The 26,026-nt window shown below is 43.4% G+C and overlaps 1 protein-coding gene and 1 pseudogene across 1 annotated transcript in view; both read left to right on the forward strand.

Moving 5' to 3' along the window:
* Window positions 1-26,026, forward strand: part of MAP4 (microtubule associated protein 4) — a 186,590-nt gene that overhangs the window by 136,687 nt on the left and 23,877 nt on the right. Inside the window, exon 9 of the mRNA XM_088028558.1 lies at window positions 1,269-4,613. Coding sequence (XP_087884684.1) covers window positions 1,269-4,613 — 3,345 coding nt within the window. The remainder of the gene's footprint in view (window positions 1-1,268; window positions 4,614-26,026) is intronic.
* LOC114225071 (short transmembrane mitochondrial protein 1 pseudogene) lies at window positions 25,022-25,154 on the forward strand (annotated as a pseudogene).

Below are 26,026 nucleotides of genomic sequence, written 5' to 3' on the forward strand. Positions count from 1 at the left end.
AATAAAGTTCGATCTTTTTAAATGTTGTTTTAGTGACCAATACATCAATAAAGATTTATCAAGTCCTTATCATGTACAAAGTACACCATGCTGAGGCATTAATTATTTAAGTCTGAGTCCTTGCCCTTGTGTTGTTATATCATAGCCTGTATGGTAAGGAAAGTTGCCAGGCATGAACTCTGAAACCAAAGATTTATATAATAATTCAATAAATAGTATAAGAGATAGCACCAAATAGCTGCTGGTTAATTGCCAAATTAAATATTATAAATGTTGTGGAGTACTAAAGCCTAGCACTTTTTTGAGAGAAGCAGTAACTGACCTGAGGTGTTAAATCAAGGGTAGGATTTGGAGGACATTGGAGGGTGAAAGCAAGAACAAATGGTGCTACATAAGTGTTCTAATGTTTTCTGAAATCATTTCATTGGGTCAGACTTGACAAAAGCTGTCCTAGACCTGCTCTTAGTGGGACTCTTTCCAGGACCTCGAATCCGTGCTGCACTGACTTGACGACAGGAGGTTGGAGCAGTTGATTTCCTGAAACTTTTCTAAGGGTGGTTATCCTAATTGTTCTAATTCTACCTACTGGGCATTATGTATATTTTTCTGTCTTTCAGGAAGTACATTTAGGAACAGAACATTGAAATCTAACACATTTGTCTTTCAAAGTAGGAGGCTTTGGTTCTGGAATGATGAGGATTTTTCTTTGGCCAAAATACTAATTCAGTATCTTTTTTTCTTTTCTTCTCCCCCCCCCCCGCCCCCCATAGCATAAGTCTGGCCTCCTGTTCTGTTTCCCAGAGTTGATCTGGTTAGCCTGACAAGTAATTAGTATAATATTGGTGACAGACTCTTAGAATTATAAGTTCTGTCCAAAATCATATATATTTCATTCAGTTAATGAACAAATGTCACCAGAAAGAGATAGGAGTTTACCATCTTGTTGCGGAATTGAGAATTATGTACCTATTAAAAATAATGACAAATATAAATATCAGATGAGATTTACAGGCACTACTTATTATAGAAGGTTTAGAAGATCTCTGTTTGAATTTTTTTCTTTACCTGAGATGATGATCTTAGTTAATTTGCTAATTCCAGTTAAGAGTGAGAAATACTTTAGAAAAAACCTGTTTTCCTAAATCAATTAGTGTGTGGGTTGGTGAAAATAGACTTAACTGAGTCAGTAAATGGACTTTTTTTTTTTTTTAAAGAAACAATAACAAGGAGTTTTTTTTTGGAATTTTGGCCAACTTCATGTATTACAGGTACCCCTCCCACACAAGGCAAACAAGTGTGCAGACCCAGTGATCGCAGGTCCCCTCGGCCCAGGCCTGCCAGGGCCCCGCCTGAGCTGCTGGGAGGCTCTTCTCCACAGAAGACTCTCAATCCTGGCCTGGGCCCCTGCTCTTTGTCTGAGTTGGGTTGGGTCTCTGGTCCGTCTACTTATGGTGAGCCTGGGAACCAAAGGAAAAGTACTCATGTTGACTTCCTTGAACCTAAGCGAGATCTTGGCAGGGAGGCCTGGAATATAGAAAGTCCACCAATGATGAAGAAAAAAAAGAAGAAACCAAAGCAAAAGAGATATTCTCAACCCCGAGCTGGGGGACCTTGGGATGACAACAGTGTGGACGACCATAAAGGTCATCCCTTTGCAGCAGTCCCAGAGAAATCAGGGGTTCTCCCCACCCTGCCTCCCACAGTGGGCACAGAATATGGACTAGCGTCCAGAGAAAACTTAAAAAAGGAATGTGAAGTGGAGTCCAGAGCCGCCAAACTGGTAGCTGAGAACTTCGTCTCAGAAAGTCTCAGTGTTCCTTTGTGTCTTTTGGAAGAACCCCTGAAAACTGCAGGAAGTTCTCAGCCCAAGCCAGGAAGAGAAGCGAAAGTCAGTGGTAACAAGTCAGTACCACTGGGCCAGGACCAGAAATGGCTACAGCTAGGTGAAGGCAAACCAGAGCCTATACCCAACCTGAAGACTCCCGTGGATGAAGGCCGGACAGTAGGCTCGCCTGGTCTGAAAGAACCTTTGACAGAAGTTTCTGCACACAAAGTAGAAATTCCCTTGGAGATCAAACCCAAAGAGGGTTGCTCTCCTGTCTTGGACCAAGAGGCCATGGGTGGGGACTCAAAACCCACAGCAGCAAAAGAATTGCCTGATCTGGTGCCCACTTTGCCAGCAGGTACCTCGTTAGGAAGTAGTCTAAAAGAAAGGAATGATGAAAGTAAAGTGACTAAATTGCAGAAAGACAAACAGACAGGGTTTTCTGAAGGGATTAAAGAACTAACAAAGGAAGCTCTTCCCAAGCCAAGCCAAGAGATGAGCATCTTAGCTTCCAAGCAGCCGCAGGACGAGATGTTAGTTCCGACACCTGGGCTAGAGAATGAGCCATCTCAGAGAATAGCAGGCGATGGCAGAAGCAGGAAGGCAAGGGCAGGTTCTGGGAGGGTGAGAGCCGGTTCTGGGAAGGGAAGAGCAAGATCTGAGCCACGGTTTTTTGTGGACAGCTGGAAGGATGGCTCAGCTGTTCTGGCGCCAAGTGAGCCAGCCCCTAAAACCGAAAGAACGCCTGCTGGGGAGAAGAGTGAGGAGCTGGGTTCTTCAAAGCAACCAGGGACCATAGTGAGTCTCACTGAGGGGGTGGTGATGGGGGAGCCTACAGAGATGGCTGACGCTTGGGGGGCCAGCGCCTCACACATGTTGATTCCTTTGGGAAATGGGTCAGGCACAGCTCAGACTTCCAGCGCTAGAACAGAAAGAGGGGCCGCAGCCATCGGTAGGGGTGTCAGTAGCCAGAGCAAGGAAGGAAAATGTCCTTGGATGGGTAGTGAGGCAGCTCCTTGGATTTCTGAAAAGCCTAAAAAAAGGAGTAGTGAGGGCAAAAACAAAAAGTTCAAAAATAATTATTCCACACAGCCTGCTAGAATGGAGAGCAAGGAAGAAACCCCCAACCCACCTTTTGTAGGGAAGGATAGAGATGCTGGGAGTACTCCTCATCAAAACAAGGACGTAGGACTTGCTTTCCCTTTAAATCACGATCCTTTGTCCCCATGTACATCAGCTATTCCCACAGTGGAAGTAGGTGACCAAAAAGGGAGGAATGATGAGGTTAATTCTTTTGAGCTTGGGGCTCTTGGTGGGAACAAGACAAATATAGTCAAGGACTCCGCTGTTATTGAACCAGCTACCAAGGTGACAGATGTGAGCTGCCAAGACCAAATCCAGGGGGCAGGATTTGTCCCTTCAGCACTGTCTGTAGAAAATAAGACAGATGCAGCCAAGGGACATGCTGCAGTGGCTGACAAACCAAATGAAAGGAGCAGTGATGGAAAAAGTAAAAAGGTTAAAAATAGTTTTCCTGAGAAGCATCTTCTGGAGAATACGATAGATGCATCAAAAATACGTGTTCCCATGGAAACCACAGGGGACCACAGAACTGAAGGAATGGGCTATGTGGACGAAAATAGAAATATCACATTTACCTGCCCCAGAACACTCCCAGGGTTGATGAATAAGTCAGCCCTTCCAGAGGCTCTGGAGTCAGCAGCCCATGAAGGACTGCCCACTCGTGCTTCTCAAGTTGTAAAGGAGGGTGATTCTTTTCCAAACCTCTTGGCAGAAAGTGGGCAAGAGACCTCTCCAGCCCAGATATCCAAATTATTATTGGTAGATAATTGCAGCAAAGATGGAGTCCCAGGTCAGGAAAGACCCAAGGCCCCCTCCGCTGTTAGGCCTTCTGCAAGCATGGGAGGAGGGGTTGCCCTCGCTTTTACAGCAGCCGTAGAAACAGTTAAGAGCCAGGGAGGTAACTGTCTTACGAATAAAGGTGAGCTTGCTGATCCCATGAAGAATGAAGGAGGGATGAATGGAGGACCTGTGCTGGGAGGATCTGAGTCAGTGCCCAGTGCTGCATCTAAGCCTTCAATAGAAAAAATCACAGAGCTTGCAAAGGGACACCTTTCTGGAGTGCCAGTAGAAGACCAGAGCCTACCAGGTGAGGTCAGAATCCTAGAAGCATGTGCAGATAGGAATAATTTTCCAACAGACTCAGTTAACAAAAAGAAAGAGCCTGAGGAAGGTTCTGCTCCAGTTCAAATCCCTGACTTACTGGAAGACAAAGCACAAAAGCCCAGTTTCTGTGAGGACCAAAATGCTGACAGTCGAGATTCCAAGGACCCAGACAGTTTGAATAAGGAGGTAGATAGGGCCCTTTTGCCTCCAAAAAGTGAAAAAAATAAAGTGGAAGAAGTTAGCCCGGCTTCTAAAATCACTGAATCCGAACATACTTCCTCGGCAACACCAGAATTCCAGTCAGATTTCTCAGACGGCAGAGCTGTAGCTCTTCCGTCGCAGGCGGTAGATAAGTTCGTAGTGCCTACTTCCAAGGACCCGGAACTCCCAGAACCCAAAGATAAGATCTCGGAGGCCCCCGACAAAATGACCGAAAAGTCTGAGCAAAAGGCACCAGGAGAAGGGAAGAAGGAAGATAAAAGCCGAATGGCAGAACCTTTGAAAGGCTACATGAGACCCACCAAGTCCCGAGGCCTTACTCCACTTCTGCCAAAGTCTACCGTCCAGGAGCGGGAGAGACCCAGGCAGCTGAAGTCCAGCGGTATGACCCTGTCATGGGGAAATGTGTGTGCTTGTGGCTTTTGAGTCAGCATCCAAAAGGCAAAGAGCTTGTGCTTTGGTTCTATCCAGACTCTAATCATCCTTGTTAATCGTTGGTTTGTCAGCATGAAAATGTGTAACTGCTAATTACGTGTTTTCTGCAGCCAAGGCATGCCTTGTGTCCAGCTTGAGGAGGCTGGTGACTTGGTTGCATGTCTTTTTACCCATCACTGAGCCTTGAGTTTTAGGGGAAGTTGAATTTCAAACAATGAATTGTTTAACAGAAGGTCTATCGCCATCCACTATTCTTAATTAAAAAAAAAAAAGTGCCTCCTGTGTGTAAAGCTTACGGCCAGATAATGATTAATCATTATTTTGTGTAAGGATTCACAGGAGGAAAGAAAACATTTCAGATCCAGCTGTATGCGTGGGATTTATTTTCTTGTCAGTATATATTTGTAGCTTGTGCTGGTGAGACTGAATATCCAAATTGCTTTTGGAGTCAGTGAAAATGGTCTTCCCCTTATGAGGACATGGTGACTAGCTTCCGACCAGCATTGCTGGGCACAGACTCTGTGTTTCTAGAAGTGGGAAACGATCTCTCAGTGATGCAACCACATCTTGTACCAGTTTGCTGTTCATAGCCATTGGCCACAGTTGCACATCGGGTGGAGTTGGAGCATAGTCTTTGTCCATGTGACATAGTCTACATCCTCGGACAAGTCTGTAAAACTTGCTGATGTGGGATTCTTCCTATTTTTGCCCTTTTTGGACCTCCTCAGTCAAGTACTTGCAATGAGACTGAGAAAGGTATTTCCTTCGAGATTTAGAAATGTTTTCTTTCTTTTTTTCCTGAAAAGTATACATCTAATCATGGCTTCCCTGAGCCTAACCTTCAAAAAATGTTTCCTAGCCTTTGAGGTTTTGCAGCCTTCTGATGATGATGTTTCTCACCTTGCATGATGCAGCTACTAACTCCAGAAATTTAAAACAAAACAAAACAAAAAACACGAGTTGGCCTTAGGGTTTTGGACAGGCTTCATCAGGGGATGATATGCTGCATGATACGGACTTTTTGTTTTGGGTAAAGCTTGTGCTTTGCATGGATTTTGTACCCAGTAAGGAATACGTGCTGTGTGAGTAGAGAATACTAAAGGTCATTATCTGCATAAGACATTCTCATCTTTTCTGTTTTTATCTTTCTTCTGTTAGCTACCCTATTGCCAAGGCAGAAAATGAAGTCATAGATAGAGGGCGTTCCAGCCTTCGTTAGGATTTCAGTGTTCTATCCAGTTCTTTAGTGTTAGTTTTTAGACTGGTTCTTCAGTTTGAACAGTGATACAAAGGGTGACATGTAAATTTTCTGAATGCTAGCCATTTATTTTTGCTCAGTATTTCTAAAGAAATGTAGTAAGAGGATTTGTTTTGATTCTTGAGTAAGCAAAGCAGAAGTTTCAGAACTTTCAAGGCCTTGCCTTGGCCAAGCCAAGCTCAGTGTTGTTAGGGGTAGCCTTGTAGAGTGGCTGAGGAGAGAATGGTGGATTTCAGGCAAAAGTTATTGTTTCTTCTATAACTCTTACACCTTCCCCCTAAGGACAGTATTTACTTTTTTTAATAGTTAAATTTCTTTTTCAGGGTGCCTCAGTCGTTAAGCATCTGCCTTCAGCTCAGGTCATGATCCCAAGGTCCTGGGATCAAACCCTGCATCAGGCTCTCTGCTCAGTGGGAAGTCTGCTTCTCCCTCCCCACTCCCCCTGCTTGTGTTAACTCTCTCCCTGTGTGTGTGCTAAATAAAATAAAAGCTTTAAAAAAATTTTTCTAGGAATTTTGAATCAGTTAGTACATTCCCTTGGTATGAAGGGGTGTGCACTTAAACGTAAGTCTGTCTCCTTCCATCGGTCCCCATCCAAATTTCCCTCTCCAGAGGCACCCAATGTTAAGCGTGTCTTTATACATCCTTCCAGAGAGTTTATGCATAAAGAAGCAATGACATACACATTTGTGGATTTTATACAAATGAGATCTACCATACGTACTGGTGTGTGCCTTGCTTTGTAAACGTAACAGTTATTTTTTTTTTTAAAGATTTTTATTTATTTGAGAGAGAGAGAAAGTATACAAGCAGGGGGAGGGGCAGAGGTAGAGGGAGGGGCAGAGGTAGAGGGAGAGGCAGAGGTAGAGGGAGAAGCAGACTCCCCACTGAGCTGGGCTTGATCCCAGGACCTGGAGATCATCACCTGAGCCGAAGGCAGATGCTTAACCATCTGAGCCACCCAGGTGCCCCGTAAACCTAACAATTATTTTAAAGGTCTTTACAGATCAGTACAAAGAAGAGGGCCTCATTCTTATTTAATAGCTGTATAGTATTTTCATCATGTGGATATACACTAATGTATTTTACCACTTCTTTATTGGTAGACATTTAGGTGTTTCCTAGTTCTTTTTTATTAGAAGCAAGGTACGTAGACTGTCCTCATATATACAGAATGTCCTAGTTGTGCTAGCACATCTGTGTAATAAAAAAGGACTCTGAAGTAGATTCTCTGGTTTGAAGACTGTGGATTGGTAATTTAGACAGGTGTTGCCACTCGGTCCCCCGTAGGGCCACAGAGGTACACTCACACTCGGAAAACACCGTACTGCCTCCTCTGTACTTTCTCCACTATTGCGTGTTTCTGTTACTACGCGTGCTGACCTCACGGGTGAGCATGTTTCTTGGCTTAGATTTATTTTGTGTTTTACTTATTTAGTGACTTCATTATGTATTACCAAGTTTATAAAGGAACATATAGTTAGCAATGTATTTACTTCCCTATTTCGAAAGAGGATACAACTGGCAAAAGAGAATTAATTTAGGGGCGCCTGGGTGGCTCAGTCGGTTAAGCATCCATCCATCCCTACTCTGAGTTTATAAAAATAACTTCTATTTTTAATTTTTCATATTTTGCATCTCTGATCAATGTAGAATTGACGTACGTGTGTGTGTGTGTGTGTGTGATTTATGAGATGTGACATAGAATTTCTTGGTCATCTACCAGCATGTGTCTAATCTGTCTCCTACTGAAGTGCCACCTTTGTCAGGTTCTACATTCCTGTGTGTATTTGCTGTTGTCTGATCCATTGGTCTTTCCACTGAGGCTTCAGTAGCATAATGTGGCTTTAATAGTATATTGTCATAACTAAGAGGTCTAGTCCCACTCCTCACCCTATGACTGTTTTTTAGGGTTTTCCTGACTCTTCTCCCCACTTACTACTACATACAAAATTGAGAATTGACTTGTATAGTTTTGTAAAAAGATAAATAAAAATCCATTATCCTAGGGAGAGGTGATGTCTTGTATGGTGAGATTTTCTGTCCAGCCACAGAATACTGTGCCATGTTCAGTAACCTCACATATTCGGGTGTGCGTGCCCTCCTCCCTCACTGGTATTTTGATGTTTTCTTCATGCAGATCTTCCAGTAAGAAGATCTTCCATGCAGATTTCTAGTAAGGCTTCTTCAAGATATCCAGGAAGCAGGTGAATGTGCAGATTCAGAGCTTTAGGTAACCCCGAGGCAGGGAACTGAGTGGAATGGGGAGTGTAGTGATTTTTGATAGGAGACTAGGCAGGGTGGCCCCTCATACTAAAATACCATTGGTCATGTAGACTCTGAGGTTTAATCAACATGATTGGTTCTAGACCTGGCCTTGTTAAATGTTTCCTTTGTTCTTCACTTCAGATCATTTGTGTTAACTGCACGCCCCCCAGATAGCCAGTGATTAATAGCAACTACCATCTATTGAGTGAATACCATGTGCCTAGTTATCTATCAGTAGGTAGGTAGGTAGGTAGTCATACATACACACACACCAAAACAGTGGTATGAAGTATTCTCTCCATTTTACAGATAAGAAAATGGCGACTCTCCACATGAAGGTCATGCCCATAGTATAATGTCAGAGGTAGAATTTGAACCCAAGTCTTTCTGACACTAAGACCTGTACTTTTCTTATTCTTGCCTCAGAGGAAACTTCCAGAAATTTTAAGTCTTTAAAAGAAACAGATGAAGGTTGACAATTAGTCGTTATATGTTTTATTTTAATATCTAAGCACTAAGTACTTTTTTAGGTAGAAAAATGGAAACACATCATGAGGACATAAATTTTGAATCGGAGGCTAATTTGGGATTGGGATCTAGGTCTTTTGGCTCTGTCTAGCATTTTATTCTCCAGGCTGAGGCTATGTTTGATTTATTCATGTGTTTTTCCTCACAGCTAGTATTGAGCTTTACATATATATGCTGCCTAATGACATTTTTAAAATTATAAATGAATTATCTTAGGTGCCCCTAATGAATTCTCTTTTGCCCGTCTTACCCTCTTTGGAAATAGGCTAAGTGAATATATTGCTAACTATATGCACTGTTTCCTCTCCTGTTATGTTTTCATGCCACTCTCAAGTTTATGGAAGATTTCGTCACACTCTGCATGTTCTAAGGCATGGAGGATTGTAATACTTTGGGCAATCTAAGCTCACTTTGTCAGAAAAGGACTTCCCGTGGGACTGGTTTTTGTGAATGGAAGAGCAGGTGTGAAAGGACGACCCTCTACTGGACTCAAGTCTGTGCTGTCGCTTCACACCAGTTGCTTCCCTGGCAGCCAGGTAGAGCTGTGAGTGACAGTGCACTTGGCATGTTGTCCTGGGAGTGCGACAGTCACCATGGATCCCCGTAGACAGGCCCTTCCCTTTGCCATAGTTAGAACCTGGCCTTCTTTTTTCTGGCTTCATTTCTTTTTCTTTAGTTTCCCTGAGCCCTTCTTCCAGCAGCTGGGAATGTCAGTTTATGGTGGGAAGTTCTCTTGGCATGAAACTCGAAGTAATTTATAAACCCCAGATCCTAACAGTTTCATAAATAAAATATGCTCAGCAGATGAAAAAACCATTTGTAATCTTAAAACTTGCTACAATTTTACAACTGGAGAAATATGTGTTTGGTAATATCTTTTTTTCTGCTGCTTTCTTCCCACCTACCTGCTCATTCTCTGGGCTTTTTTAAAAAGAGCTGTATATTAAAGAAACTTAATGGGAAATTCTATATGTCATACAACTAAAAATAGCTACCATTTTTTGAAACTTACTGTATGCTCAGCACTCTCTTAAACTCTTTTAACCCTCAAAGAATCCTGGGCTACCATTTGCCTCATTTGAGCCAGAGCATGTAAATATTCTTTGAAATGAGTCCAGCATATATTAATTTTTCTACTTTAAAATGAAGTTCTTCCCCTCACACTCCCTCGCTGGTCATTTTTATCTTCTGGTGACAATAATATTGGAAGATTCAGAAAACAAACGATAAACAATTGAGCTTCTGATTTTTGATGTTGCAGGTATATTTACTTCTTTAAAGTATGAAGGTGCACCTGGCTGGCTCAGTTGGTAGAGCATGCAACTCTTGATTTGGGGGTTTTAAATTTGAGCCCCCATTGGGTGTAGAGATTATTGAAAAATAAAATCTTAAAAAAAATAATAAGATAAAATATGAAGTGGACAATAAAGAGGTCTTCCCTTTATTGTATTTCCCTTTATTTCCTTTACCTTATAATTTTCTTTTTAAGATTTTATTTACTTGACAGAGCAGAAGCAGGGGGAGTGGCAGGGAGAGGGAGAAGCAGGCTCCCCACTGAGCAAGGAGTCTGATGAGGGGCTTGATCCCAGGACCCTGAGATCATGACGTGAGCTGAAGGCAGATGCTTAACCAACTGCCTGGGCGCCCCTCCGCCCTTACCTCTTAACTTTAACCTAAGATATTGAAGCAAGTCATGTCAGCTGTGAGCAGGATTGTTTAGCAATGATGGCAGTTTAAGTTTAGACAAAAATGTAATTGTCATACAAACATTGCCTAATGCTCTGTAAATAGTGGGCACTCAACATGATTTGGACTTTTTAGTATTTAGTTCATTCATTCATTCAACAGACACCAGGTAACATTACTCCCACATTCTAAGGGTAGATTAATGACCCACTCTCTACCCCTCAAGGATTCTAGAGTGGGGAGATAAACACACAAACAGATAATTTACTCTAGTGAGAAAAGTTCTGTAATTTGAGCTATGAGTTTGTAGAGCAAAGGCGAGTAAAGCTTTCTAGGGGACAGACTGTGTAAAGGCATAGTCAAGTACAGGTGCATGGAATATTTGAGAAGTAGCAAACATTTTGGAGTGACTGACATATAAGTCAAATTGGGAAGTAGGGAGATCTGTGAAACATTCTGAGATGAGATTGAGAGGAAGAATATAAGCTCTTGAAGGGTCCTGGGAGCCATTGTGTTGCCTCCATAAGCGGAGGATCTTAGACTTCGTGGTGGAGGAGATGGGGAGGTACCTATTTTAGTTGGATTATTCTCTTTTCTTTTTCATGGAGGCTTATGGGAGGGTCAGTACTATGCTAAAAGAACAAAGGGTTAGAGTTTCCAAGTCCTACTTCTTGGAGTACGTTTCATCTGTAAACATTTTAATGCTTTAGGGTGTCAAATGACAAAAATGATAAAATTTAGTAAGGAGTTTGATGTCCTTTATTAAAGGAAAACAATCCATGGATTGGGGAAGTACTGTGCCTAAGAAGCAGAGGCGCACTCTTCCCGAGGGATTTTGGGCAAGAGCGAGTTTTATAGAGCATTATGAGAGGTACTGCGTAACAGCATGACTAAGAGGTTAGAGACTTCCTTATAAGGCTAGCAGCAGGTCCTATTTTCTAGGGTAAGGTAAGCTAGCTAAAGCTAAGTTGAAGGGTTGTAATTGGTATATGTTAGATTTCCTTGACAGTGAGCCGTTTCCCACATGTGCAGACTTAGATTTTTTAGACTTTAGATTTGTGATGTGAGCCAGGCCTCCATTTTGTGGGTCCCAGTATGTGATTTATCTTTATCAGGAGTCACAGACGTTAGATTTCTAGCTTCAGTTTTTTGATCTTGTTTCCTTCCCAATCTTTGAAACTTAATTAGGGAGAATCACAGTTTTCTTGAGTTAAACATGTACTAAGAAATGTGTCTGAAATTCAGTAGAATATGGCTTTGAAATGTTTTTGCATATAAGTATGTGCATATAAACACAAACATCATTTCCTTCCAGGTAAGAAACTTAGACTGCAACTTTGTACCCTTCGGGTTTTGTTAGTAAAGAGTGTCATCAGTCATTGTAATCAGTAGAATCGACTGTCACTGTAGTGATAATTTATTAGAAATTGTTTCCTGGAGACAGTAACTGGGAACATTTGGTCAATCTGGAAAGTAGCTTCGTTGCCTTGGTAACAGATACGAAAGATGCAGGGGAACCAGTTGTGGAACATACCAAACCAAGGCCCTGAACACGTTGAGTACTCGCTCAAGGCCCAGGCAAAAACAGAAACATCTGCCAGTTGTGCCCACACGCTTGGAGGCTAGACATGTCATTATATGGCCTGATGAAAGAGCCTTAGAAGCCACCTACTGTCTAGACACATGGGAATCTCTGCACTTTCCTCAGACTCAGAATGGAACGGAAGTCTTTTAACCCAAAGGACCTTCCAAATTGGAACCTCTCTAGATGAGTTTAATGATGGGAAGGGTCAGGCCAAATGATACAGAGTCCGTATAAAAGGAATCCATTCATCCTTCCACTGAGAGAACTTTTCTAAGAGCCTACTTAACGTGTATCCGAGTGCTGGGCACCCCCATGGCAAAAATGGACTGGTCATTTTCTCGCTTCCTAGTCCCTCCCGGGAAAGGCACATAAGTAAAAGATTATGGTGTAGTTGCTGAATCCTAAGACGGAGTAGAGCAGGTATGATGTTGTAAAAACATGGATGAGTCAGTTTGGGTGAGGGTGTGGGAGACTTCACAGAGGTGACATTGAAGTGAGTTTTGTAAGAATAGTAGAACGTAGAGGAAAGAATTCCAGTAGCGGCTCAGTCTGGAATTGAAGCCTTCTGGTTCCTAAGTACATTTATTTTTGCCTGGACATGCTCAGCCTTTTAAGACTTCATTTAAGTTCCTCATCTACCAACTTGATAAAAATATCACAGTGGCTGGGGAGGTTTGAGTTCTTACTACAGCTGTGTCCTGGGGGTGAATGTGGATTCCCGAGTGAAACTATGTCTTTAATTCTGAATCAGACCAGAGCCCTGACAGAGCCATCCTCAGATTTTACTAATTCTTCTGTACTAGATTTTCCCCATCTTTTGTGATCCAGGTAGCATTCACCTCATTTGAAAATCTTTAAACCCATTAATTCTTGTTCTGTGTGATTTCTTCCTTGGTATGTGTTGGTATAAGCCACTCTGTGCCCTTCCCTGTGTCAAAGTCTCTGGATCTCCACTTTTCTTACTGAAGCAGGACCTGCCTGCCTATTCAGAAGCCCCATGAAGGGAAGCTCACAGTGTTGAGGCACTATACAAAAACATAACAAACGTAAGTTCTTTTTTTTTTAATTTATTTTTTTATTATGTTATGTTAATCATCATACATTACATCATTAGTTTTTGATGTAGTGTTCCATGATTCATTCTTTGCACATAACACCCAGTGCTCCATGCATTACGTGCCCTCTTTAATACCCATCCCCCCACCCCCTTCCCCCTCTAAAACCCTCAGTTTGTTTCTCAGAGTCCATAGTCTCTCATGGTTCATCTCCCCCTCCAATTTCCCCCCCTTCATTCTTTCCTTCCTGCTATCTTCTTCTTCTTTTTTTTTAAACATATAATGTATTATTTGTTTCAGAGGTACAGGTCTGTGATTCATCAGTCTTACACAATCCACAGCGCTCACCATAGCACATACCCTCCCCAGTGTCTATCACTCAGCCACCCCCTCCCTCCCACCCCCCACCACTCCAGCAACCCTCAGTTTGTTTCCTGAGATTAAGAATTCCTCATATCAGTGAGGTCATATGATACATGTCTTTCTCTGATTGACTTATTTCGTTCAGCATAATACCCTCCAGTTCCATCCACGTTGCAAATGGCAAGATTTCATTCCTTTTGATGGCTGCATAATACTCCGTTGTATATATATACCACATCTTCTTTATCCATTCATCCGTCGATGGACATCTTGGCTCTTTCCACAGTTTGGCTATTGTGGACATTGCTGCTATAAACATTGGGGTGCACATACCCCTTCGGATCCCTACATTTGTATCTTTGGGGTAAATACCCAGTAGTGCAAATGCTGGATCGTATGATAGCTCTATTTTCAACTTTTTGAGGAACCTCCATACTGTTTTCCAGAGTGGCTGTACCAGCTTGCATTCCCAATAAACTTATGTTCTCTTGAGAATGGAAACTTATAACCAAAGATTGCTAAGGAAGAGGTTACTCGCACCTTCCTCATTCTTTGCATAATTAAAACAAAACAAGACCATGATGAAGGTATAAAGTAGACAGTAAAACTAAATGCATTGCTTCTTTTTCTCCTTTACTTCAAGCTTGCTTTGCCCCCCCCAACACATACGTATGTACACATTGTATATTAATTTGGAAGTTTTGAATTGATCACAAGAAGATAAATTACAAGTATTATAAATTAAAGCCTGTAGTACTTGTCTTCACTGAGCAAAACAGAAACAATGAAAAGGGGATGCATCCAGTGACTAAGATGAAGTTCTGCTCAGCAGTGTGGGAAGACTGGTGGTCAAAAACCAGGCATCTTCCATGTGGCTTTTCCCGTAACTCACCATGTGATCTCAGACAAAGCACTGCATTTTCCTTCCTCTAGATCCCGTTTGCTCTTCTGAAAATGAGAAGATGAAGTTAGAGGAGTTGCAGCATTCTGATCCTGTCCTGTAGCACATAGTTCATTGTCCTTGCAGTACTGTTTTTATAAAATGATCCTTATCAGTTTAAGAAACAAAACAAAGGAGCAAAGGGGGAAAAAAGTGAGACAAACCAAGAAACAGACTCTCAACTCTGGGGGAATGGAGGGAGGAGGTGATGGGGATTAGGGAAGGTACTTGTGATGGGCATCGGGCGGTTCAAATAAAAACTTTAAAAAAATAATTTAAAAAATGTAAAAACAGAATAAAATGATCCTTGTCCTCAGAGCTTGGGAGAATAGAATATTATTTTCTTTAGGCAGTTCCTCAGATTTTGAGAGCTAGCTAGCTTTTCTTTTTCTCTTATCTGTTAATTATTGAAATTGGGGTTTGTATGGTGTTTCTTGGTGGTGGTGGTATATTTTTGCCTACCTTGGTCAGAGGGTACCTCATGTGGTAATTCTCCAGTCCAGGGATTTATGCTTTATCATTTCACATCAAATTCCCTACTGGAAGTGGTAAAACCTACTTCATACATGAATACATTTTCTTAGTGTTTTGTTGTTGTTGTTGTTGTTTTTAGCTAGCATCAGTGGGTACATTCTCTGTGTTAAATGTTTTTTGTGTTGTATTACTTCACCCCTACACAAGGGGTGGATTTTGTGGGTGTCCCCATATTATGCCTTATGTTCTCCTGTTGTGCTCAGACGCTGTGGTGGCACCAAGCTTACGTGTAAGATTGAGCATCTAGCTGACATGGTGTCTTGGGAACTCACCTGTACCCTGGGCTTCCTGTCTGGGCGTATACCTCTTGGCCACTGACCCCTCAGATTGCCTTTTGAACTCTCTGACTCTTGAGCCTTATAACTCTGAGGCCTTTGCTTGCTACAATAGCCAGATGCCACATCATTGTCTTTTTTCAGGCTGACCACATTCCTGATAAGCAATAAGAACTACGGTCCAGAATCTGTGCTCCTTTGTGACCGGCCGGCTTTATTCTCCTGGTTCCTGCTCCTGGTCTTTGGCTGACTTGCAGTTTGCTATTTATAGATAGAGTCACTGAGACAATATATGTGGGATTTGAAGGTACCAGGGACTGGCAGTTCTCGTTATTGCCTGAGCTTTGTTTGTTTTGTTTGTTGGTGCCAAACAGTGGGAGGGTTTGGATAAGCTGGCTAGAATTAAAAATCACTGGACTCTAGGGAACAAGTGTCCATGCTTGTTCTTCACCTAGATTCCCTCTGCCCCGTCAGAATATGGCAGCCAACTCAGACAGTGGAGTTGTCTCGTCAGACATGCTACTGCGGCCCATAGTCATGCTTCTTCCAACAGGCAGCACCCTCGCATGGGGAGGGGCCGGGTCTACTGAACGTACTGGCCGCTGGAGCCCCAAGTTAAATTCCCTGTGTTGGACATAGCAACAGACCTGTGATTCCTTGATGCACATTTCAACTTTCTCATTGAGATGGAAGAGTGTTAAAACTGAGCGACCGGAAGCCACCTTCAAGATTCCCCGCATTTTATGGATGAAGAAACTGAAACTAGGAGCAATTAAGTGCAGTGCTTGGAATCATAACTATTAAGTGGCACAGAGAGATTTTAAAACCTGGTCTTCTGACTCCAAGCCAAATTAATTTATTTCCCCACAAACCAAAGGTAGAAGGTGTCAGTGAATTGAGGCCGCCCATGTTTGTTGGGGGCAGGGAGTGACTAGTTTCTGAGTGGATGGGGTTATTGAGGCATACCTGATGTCTAAGGTATTTTCTAAAATTTGTCTCTGCCTTGTTTGGACAGCATTGCAACAACAGCCTCCCGCCAGACTTTCTTAACTTTCGTCATATAATATATATATACTTAATTCTATTATTTACTTATAATGTATGTATATAAGAAAGCCAGGATTCAGCTGTATTTCATCACCAAGCCTTTCTGTACCCAAGACTCTCATCTTTCTTTTTCCACAATTACTTAGTAGAATATACTTTCTGGCACCCCCTTCATTTCATTATGCATCTTCACTTCCCTTTCCTTGGTGGGAGCTTTGCGGTAGAGTAAGATGACCTTGATTCCTTGCCAGTGAACCTTTATTGGCTTTCATGTGTATTGCTACTAAACTGCCTGAGGTCGAGAGGAATGAGAGGCTCAGTTTATGTTCAGGACAGAGGTTAAATGGAAATGCACATTTTTTGAGGATTTCAACCCCACCACTCCTGACCATGAATGTAGCCCAGTGTTAGGTACTGTAGAAGGTGTATACGGTTGGTTCCTGCACTATAGTTGGGGACTTGAGAGAAGCTATGTGAATGGTATGAGTAGTAGAGAAGGGGTACTTGGAGACAGGCTCCAGTTAACGAAACTTTCCTGGGCTGGGCTTCGGTTATCTCGTCAGGTTTTATAGATCAAAGAGAACAATCTTAATTTGACCCCCCCTTTTTAAAAATATTTATTTGACAGAAAGACACAGCGAGAGAGGGAACACAAGCAAGGGGAGTGGGAGAGGGAGAAGCAGACTTCCCGCAGAGCAGGGAGCCCGATGCAGGGCTCGATCCCAGAATCTTGGGATCATGACCTGAGCCGAAGGCAGACGCTTAACGACTGAGCCACCCAGGCGCCCCTTGCCCCTTTTTTTCTAAAAGCAATATTAAAAACTATAACGAGATCAGTGCAGGTGATGGCAGATGGCTTTAAAACAATCTAGCCTGACTTTTCTTTGTCTTGGAAAAAGGCATCTCATGTATTCTTGAGAGAATATTTTATAGTATCCTATGTTAGCACATGATGTTAACCTAACAGGGGAAGCAACAAAAATCAGCTATGTTCAAGGTAGAATATGGCGTGTCCTTTCAGTGTAACTTTCTTTTTCAAGAATTTCCTTTTATGGATCCTTCAGTCCTGAATGTACAGTTTATAAACTCAAAGGCCAGCACAGCAAAGGACCGCGCTGGATTAAATCAGGGCCATGGGCCCCGTCACAGATTGCCAGAGGCTCTGCACTCCAGAGGTCAGAGGAAAATCAACTGGCCCCCGTGTGTTCACATGGCAACTAAGTCAGCTGACTGGGAAGAGCAGGGCTGGTGCAGGAGGGAGGGACCCCACTTGTCCAAGGAACTAGAGGGGAGCAGGGTCAGGAGTCAAAAGTGCAAGGCGGGGAGGGTATGTTGTCACACAAGTGTCTTGTAACTGGGATATATGTCTGCAAAGCCCTGATGGCCGAAATCCGTGAAGGAACCCTTTATTAAACTCTGCCACGGTGCAGAGCTATAGATGAAGCTCTCCCTGGGCTTTGGGGACTCCACTCATCAGTTTTCAAGTGAATTTGATAAGTTGCTATGACAGCAAACCCACTCGTGCTCTGAGAAATGAACGCCTCCAATTTTGATACTACATTAAGGTCTTTTTTAAGTGAAATTTCCAGCCATTTTCTGAAATCATTGTTCTCGAAGGGTTATGACTGGGGATTGGCAAATGAGTCTTGACTATTTTTAAAAACGGTTTTTTGAGTGGGTGAATGGGGAAGTGTGGGCAGAGTGTCAGATAAGTGAATGTGTGGGTATGCATGTATCTATATCAGTGAAAGCCAGAGTAATTACTATCCTCAGTACCCAGATTGGCACCATACCGTGTTGTAAATTGCAGATCTAAACAGAGTGCTAGCTCATAGGAAATTACACTTTCAGTTTAACAGTGGCATTTGTGCAGAAAGTAGCAGGTTCTTTTCCTTTCTCTTTCTTTTTCGTTCTTTCTTTCACACTAGTAAGTACATGTAGCACCCAGCTGCTGGAGGAGAGAGGAGCTTTGGGGGAAAGAAAGGTTTTGTCATGAATACTGGGGACTTGGTGTGATGTCACTGCCAGCTCTGTGTGATCGTAGGTGGTGTTAGAGCTCCAGGAGCGAGGGGGGAGAGCAGTCGAAGAGACGATGTCGCTCTCAGACAAGCAGCCTGCCTCTTGCTCTGCCGCTTACAGCCAGCTCTGTCAGGGCAAGCCTGCAGAGTGCCGAATGGACCCCCCAAAAGAAATCCACCAAGCTGGATTTGAGTGGCAGAGGACAGAGGGCAAACTGAATGAAATCGGACTGAATGTCAGCATGGATGGGCAGCTGAAAGATGGGCTTGTGAAGAATGCCAGCTTCCTGGAGCAGAATAAGCTCTGCTTCTTTGAGGGGAAGCTAGACAAAGAGCTCAGCACTGAAGTGCAGGACAAGGAGTATCAAGCAGCCTCGGGTCACCTTGAGAGCAGGTATGTGATTTCAGAAACCTGCCATTCCTCGGGGGGGATCTCAGTCCACCAGAAGACAGCTGAGTTCCACGTGGGACCCGGAGAGGGTCCAGACAAGAACAAAGCCTCTACAGTTCAGGGGATGGTGGCAGGGAAGAATGGACCAGAGACCAAGAGCCAGCCAGGTGTGGATTTCCCTGGGGCTGCTGACATCCCCACCCAGTATGTTAAGGAGCAAGAAACCAGTGTTTGGAACCCCAACTTTCATCCAGTGGCTCAGGGCTCGAGAGAAGCGACTCCAGGAAAGGAGAATGGCATCACCACCGGCTGCCAGGTGACTGGGGTGGTGAAGGATAACTCTGGGCTGCCTGAATTTGAGTCCCCCCCATCGGTGGCCATTGCGTGCCCAGCCCCCACAGTTGAGCCTTCACCCACTGCCATTCCACCGATTACTATGGTGGAGTTCCCCCAGGAGTACGTAAGTGCCAGCTCTCATGACCGAGACCATGAGAAGGAAGGGGAGAGATTGAGTTTTCCCGAGGAGGGGGCTTTGCTCAACCAAGCGCCCCAGCAGAAAAAAGCAATGTGCCGGGCCCTGTCGGAATGTTCTCACCTCTCGGTTCCCCCAGCTGTCAACCTTGCAGATAAGTATCCTGAGCTCCCTGCCCGGGAAGAGCTTTCTGCTGGCCTGCCGCCTCTTACCAGCAGCCCCGTGCTAAGTCCTATGCCCAGGAAAGTGGGGGCTCCTGCCGTGAGGCGCTCCATGACGGTGGCTGAGGAACAGACAGCTAGCTACAGATTGATCCCTGGGGAACTGCCCATCCCGTCTATTGCAGAGATGCCTCCTTTCATCTGTGAGGAACCTGTGGCTGAGAAGAGAGAAGACCTGACCCCCTTTGGCAACAGCAGCAGCGGCAGCTCCGGGAAGAAGGAACTGGGCCCTGCTGCGTTGTGTCTGCATGGAAAGCTGGAGCAGATTCCTGAAGCAAGCAGCAGGGAGAAAGGACAAGAAGATGTTAGTGAAACAAGAACGTATTCCTGCTCCCAGCTCTGCCAAGGAGGTGAGAAACAGCCAGGACAGACGGCTCTGGCGGGGAAGAAAGAAATTGAGGTCACTGCTACCCAGAGCACTCCATCGTTCCTGTGTGAAGAGACCCCACGTGATGGTATGTTTCTAAATTTTGCCTCCATGGGGAACAAGCAGACAGCAAGGAAGAAACCGAAGTTGACAGATTACCGGCAGGAGCGTTAGGCAGCTTGTTACCGCTAGAGTCTGTGTGCCTGGGGAAAGCTGAATTCTTTGCATTGGAAGGGTGCGGGGACAAGAAAGTGAACAAAGTGAATCTAGCTAGGTCAGCCTGAATGCCGGCATGATGGATAGTGGGGCCTGGGGGTGTGGTCCGATGGGGTCAGAGGGTGGCAGATATAAGAAGTAGAGCCCCTTACTTGACCTCATGTCACCCTGCCCACCCCATCCCCCATCCTCCCACCCCTCAGCTCCCTGTTGGTTTGAACCAGATGATTCCTGAGCCCTAAATCATCCAGTCACAACTGATTGATTTCCTTGCTTGAAAATCTGCCACTGTGTGGATTTCACAATGGGCGTATCAGCACTAACCTCCTCTCGTTAAGTAGCACAGCCTGGTGCAAGCTCTGTTTTCCATTTCGCTTCTGAGAACATTTTACTTTTGTTCAAGTGGAAAAAGAGCCTTTTAAAACTGGCTATTTAATATTCTTTTCCTGTTCTTCATGTTTGACCCAATCTTGTTCTAGTCTTCTCTTTCTCTATGTGTGGGGGGAGAATTTGTGGAGAGAAGGGAAAGGAGAGAGGAGAGACTTGCACTTAATAAACAACTAACTGTCCGGGTCTTTGTGGCTGCCTCCTGTGTCTTTCCCTGGCTCTTCTCTTCCCCCTCCCTCCCCCCAACCCCCCCCCGACCCCCCCCCCAGCTTATTGTTGGTGGTCTACAAAAGCTTGTTTTCCTCCGAGTCCAGTTTGAGCACAAAGGGCCGTGATTCACAAGCTGCTTAATGGGGATTTAAACCATGTGTGCTGTCTGTAAAAAAAAAAAAAAAAAGCCTCTTCCCCTAATATTTATTCCTCTCAGTACATTTTCATGAAGTTTTTTACTCCTTTTCTCTTAAAATTAGAAGTGGTGTTTTCTAGGGGAAGGGGTAGTAGAAAGGACCCTAGAAGACTAAACAGGGTTTTTTAACGGAGATGGGCAAAGAAGTGGCATAGCTCCTCTGTGATTTATGACTCCAAGACAACAAGAACTCGGGTACTCTGTGCTGTTGCTTACTTCTAGCTGGGGCAGAACTGCAAGCCCCTTGTAGATAGGATTGTGTCATCTTGTTGATCCGCTGCTGCCCAGTTCCATGCCATATACCTTCTAGGTGGTAATGAGTGCAGAGTTTCGTTTATTTCAAAACAAATTCATCCTAGTTCATGCTAACAGAAGTTCATGGTGGTAGAAAAAAATTCAAGTAACTTGCAAACCTCACTGATCTATTCACCTAATAAAATGTTTTAAGTGCCGACTCTGCTAAACACCATGTAGGTAAAACTAGATAAAGATTCATTTACTTAACATGCTCTCTGTCTGCCAGTCACTATCTAGGCACTGGATATCGTCGTTAGATTGTCAAGCAAGTTATGATCTAATTGGGGTTGGGGAAAGGAACGGTGAGAGAGAGGTGAATCATGGAAACTACCTGGAGGAGGTAGCCTGGGATTGTCTAACATTGCGAGGGAAAGCCTTCCAGGCAGAGGAACTCATGTAAACAAAGGTATGAAGCCTAGATAGCTCACATCAGGTAAAAGAACAATGACCACTATTCATGGGGCACCCTTGTAAGGATTATTTAATTTCAAAGAACGGAAACACGCTCAGAGGAACTCAAATTTATAAAAAGGTGTTTATTGACAGGGAGTCTCAGGGAAGCCAATTGCAGGAAGTGTAGCCAGGCTGCAGCCATTGTGTGCCTCTCAGGACATCTGCTTCGCCCTAAACACGTGTTCCATTCTCTTCCCTTCTGGGAACTGTTTTCTCTCTGCCATCTCTTACATTTTGCTGCTTTGGTGACTGGTCTGCACAGGGCATTGGGTTGCCATGGTTTGGGCTCCGTGCCCCCACTTCATTCTACCTTACATCCCTTATATCTGTTTACCTCATTCATCTGGGGGCTTCTCGGGAGAAGACTGTAGGTTGAGGAAACATGTCCAAGCCATCTGTACATGTGGCCAGAAATAATGGGAGAACAAATCTAAAAAGTTGTTTGGAACCCAAGCTTCAAATGCCCCCCTAAGATGTTTTTAAAAAAAAAAAAAAAAAAAAAGGTGGCTGCCTATGACAATAAAGTGGCCCGAAGTCGGCTTTGGGATGACTCTCCTGTTCTCAGTAGATAAGATGAACTGGAGGACAGATTATTGAGGGCAAAAATTATTGTGACAACAGCTTGATTCGTGTAGTAGTAGCAGGTGAAATACGACGTGAAGGGGAAATATAAATAGGTAAAATCAACTAATCAACTTGACTTGAAAACTGGATGTGGAGGGTGAGAGAGAGAGGAGTCAGAGTGGTGCTCTGACACTGAGCCTCAGTTTCCCCGCAGCACACATACTGGAAAAGTCCAACAGAAGGGAGAAGTCTGGTAGAGCAGTTATGAGTTCCGTTTTGAGCATTCTTTTTTGAAACTATGGGGACGTTTGGGTGGTGGTCTCTAGCAGTTGGCTGGCATAGACCCCTGAGACAAAGATGGAGGGTCATGGTGAGAAGCACCATCTAGGTGGGTGACAGCAGTTTCTGCTTATGTGTATGTCAGGTGTTCTTCACTGGGTGACAATTACTTATATACAGATTGAGATGTTAACATGCATATATCATAGGCAATGTGACTTTGTGTTCATGTTGTTTACTGAAAAATCCTATGCCTATTGAAAAATGTTCATAGTGATCTGGGGCTAATGGCAATAAGTCACACATTTGGTAAGATATTCTTTCGGCTTGCTAGAAAAAAAAGACATTAGCAATGCGTAGGTTTGTTTGTTTGTTTGTTTTCATATTTTTTTAAAGATTTTACTTATTTATTCAAGAGAGATAACGAGCCAGGGGGGAGGGAGAGGGACAAGCAGACTCCCCGCTGAGTGGGAAGGCCAATGTGGTGCTGGATCCCAGGACCCGGAGGTCATGACCTGAGCCACTTAACTGACTGAGCCACCCAGGTGCCCCTATATTTTTAAAACAAAGCAAATTCAATTTTCACTAAAAATGCATAGGGTTTCAAACATCAAAAAGTACAAAATGCTATACATTAGAAAATCTCCTACCAAGAGACGACCACTTGATTCACTTTTTTTGCTCCTCTCCTCTAAATACAGATAAATACTCTGAAAAGAATTCAGCAGACAATTATAAAAGGAATCTGAAAGGTGGAAACGAGAGGGCAGACTGGGTAGGGAGCTCAGGACTTGAAGAAGGACAGTGCATGTGAGTTCCCTGGGTTTTGTTTCTATTCTCCCGTGTACCCAGGTCTGCGCCCTGTGGAGTACCTGCAACCTAGAAGTGCCAACAGGCATAGGTGCCCACCCCCAAAAAAAGAAAGAAGGAGAAGGAAAAAAAGAACGAACAAAAAGCCTACTTTTTCTTGCTACTGGTCTTTTTACCAGGAAAGGGGAAAGCCTATTTCCCTACCCATAACCAGCAACAGCAGTTGGCTCAGTCCTGCTGAGCAATGCTCATGAGGGCCTACCTGTTGCCCATTCCACACCTGACAGCACTACAGTACGACCTATCCCTAGTCACCCACCAGGTGACAGCACCAGGGACACCCACAGGCCTGGCGTCTTAGAGCCTTCTATCCAGGAGCAGGAGGGGACCTTGGGAGGTTTCCTCCTACAACCTTAACCTCCAGCAGCAAAAGGCCAGGTAAGGGCTTCCTGCTTCCGGCGGTACCTGCAGAGATCGAATAGAAAGTCTGCGGGCGCCAGGCAGCCAGAGAACAAGTCAAGAGAAACTGCATTCTTTGGGTCCAGCATTGCTCAACCCCCACCTAGTGAAACCACCTGGCCCAGGGAAGTGCCTTCAGCCCTTACTGGAAGTACCAGCAGGCATTGAGTGACAGTCTCAGGAAGCCAGAAGAACACAGCAGGCCAGAATTGCATTATAAGGGCTCTGGAAACTAAATTGTCATTGAAACTACAGCCAAATTTAAACAGTGATTACCTGCTAACATACAAAATTAGGATTTTAAAGCAGCCATTATAAAATTGCTTCAACAAGCAATGATGAATTATCTTGAAACAAATGAAAAACTAGAAAATACAGCAAAGAAATAGAAGTTATAAAAAAGTACAAAATGGAAATTATGGATAGGAAAAATACAATAATCAAATTAAAAACTGTGTCTGATGGGCTTAATAGTACACTGGAAATGTCAGAGAACAGAGTCATTGAACTTGAACACAGATCAATAGAATTTATTCCATCTGAACAACAAGAGAGAAAATAGCCTGAAAAAGAAATACTACAGCTCCTCAGAGACTTTGGGACAGTAACAAAAAATCTAACATTCATATTATTGGAATCCCAGGAGATGAGAAAGAATGTGAGACTGAACAACTACTGGAAGAAATAATGACTGAATACTTCCCAAATTTGTCAAAAGACCTAAACCTGCAGATTCAAGAAACTGAATGAACCTCAAAGAGAAAAACCCAAGGAAATCTACACCAAGATATATTATAATTAAATTCTGCAAACTAAAGACAAAGAAGAAAAATCTTCAAAGCAACCAGAGAGAAATTATGCATTAGCTGTTGGGGAACAGCAGTTCAGATGGCAACATGATTCTTACCGGAAACCTTGGAGGGCAGGAGGAAGTGGCACAACATTTTTCAAGTGCTAGAAGAAAAGAGTCAGCTGCAAGTTCTATATCTGGTAAAACTATCCTTCAGGAATAAAGGGAAAGTAACGACATTCTTAGAGGAAAACTAAGAGCATTTGTTGCTAGCAGATATACCCTTAGAGAAAGGCGAAAGGAAACTCTCCAAAAAGATAAGATACCATAACAGGAGGAGGCTTGGAATTTCAGAAATGAAAGAACAACGAGAACAATGGAATGGGCAAAAATAGGGGTAAATATAAGTGGACTATCCTCATGAATTTTAAAAATCATATTTGATGATTGAAACAAAAATTGTAGTACCATCTGATGTGCTGCTCGATGTACGAAAAGGAAATACCTAAGACATTATATTTAAAAAGCAGGGAGAACAAAAGATCTAAATGGAAGTAAGCAAAACCATACACTGAAAAGTGAAAATGGGATTTTAAAAAATGTTTAAGTAGCCCACAGGAAGGCAGGAGAAACAGAGGGAACAAATAAAAAACAGAGCCACCCTCCATGCCCTCCTCACTGACACCATGCTCTAGTTCCTACTTGGATTTACTTTTAGGACCATGGTGGGAATGTATCTGGCTCAGAACTGTGACATACCAGACCTGGCTAAAAAAACGTGAAGAAAAAAAGGACTTGGCTGCCAAGAAGAAACCCTAGTTCATGGAGTGGACTCCAGCACTACCTTCTGGATATTCCGATTCTGCTCTCCTTGAGGGCCTCCTTACCATCTGAACCAAAATTCCAGCCTCAATGATTTTCCTCTCTTTTGAATCCTACCTTGCCTCAGAGCTCAAAGGGGGCCACAAGCGAAGAACTATGCTTTTCCAACCTCCTCATCTCTTCCCTTCCTCCTTCCAGCCACTTGAGGTGGCCTAAGACTGGAATTACAGTGCTAGACGAATGAATGTGACCTTTAGTTAGTAGGCTCTTCCTTCATTCTTTGGGATTTCTACTACTTTTTTCCTAAAGAAAAATTGATGGGTTTGCTAGCTGATTAGATTAAGCAGTGCTGATTACACAGTAGCAATTATAATGGTTGTTTAAACATTTGGTACTAAGTTATGTTTTTTGTTTTGTTTTTTGTTTTTTTTAATTTGACAGACACAGCGAGAGAGGAAACACAAGGAGGGGGGGTGGGAGAGGGAGAAGCAGGCTTCCCGCTGAGCAGGGAGCCCGATGCGGGGCTCAATCCCAAGACCTTGGGATCATGACCTGAGCCGACCTGAGACGCTTAACGACTGAGCCACCCAGGCGCCCCCTAAGTTACGTTGTTTTGAATTAATTAAAATTAAAGTCCAGAGGGAAAAAACCAAATAATAAAATGTCAGTATAAGCCTTAGCTTATCAGTAATTACTTTAAATGCAAGAAGTCTAAATACTACAATTAAAAGACAGAGATCGGAAGGATAGATGATTTAAAAATGGCCCAAGTACATGCTGTCTACGAGAAATGCATGTTAATCATAAGGACCATAGGTAGGTTGAAAGTAAAAGGTGTAAAAAGATATATCATGTTAACATTAATTTTT

This window comes from Eumetopias jubatus, unplaced genomic scaffold (genome assembly GCF_037043125.1).
Source record: "Eumetopias jubatus isolate StellerSeaLion01/CBP00866 unplaced genomic scaffold, mEumJub1_p1.0 scaffold_1, whole genome shotgun sequence".
NCBI classification, from domain to species: Eukaryota; Metazoa; Chordata; class Mammalia; order Carnivora; family Otariidae; genus Eumetopias; species Eumetopias jubatus.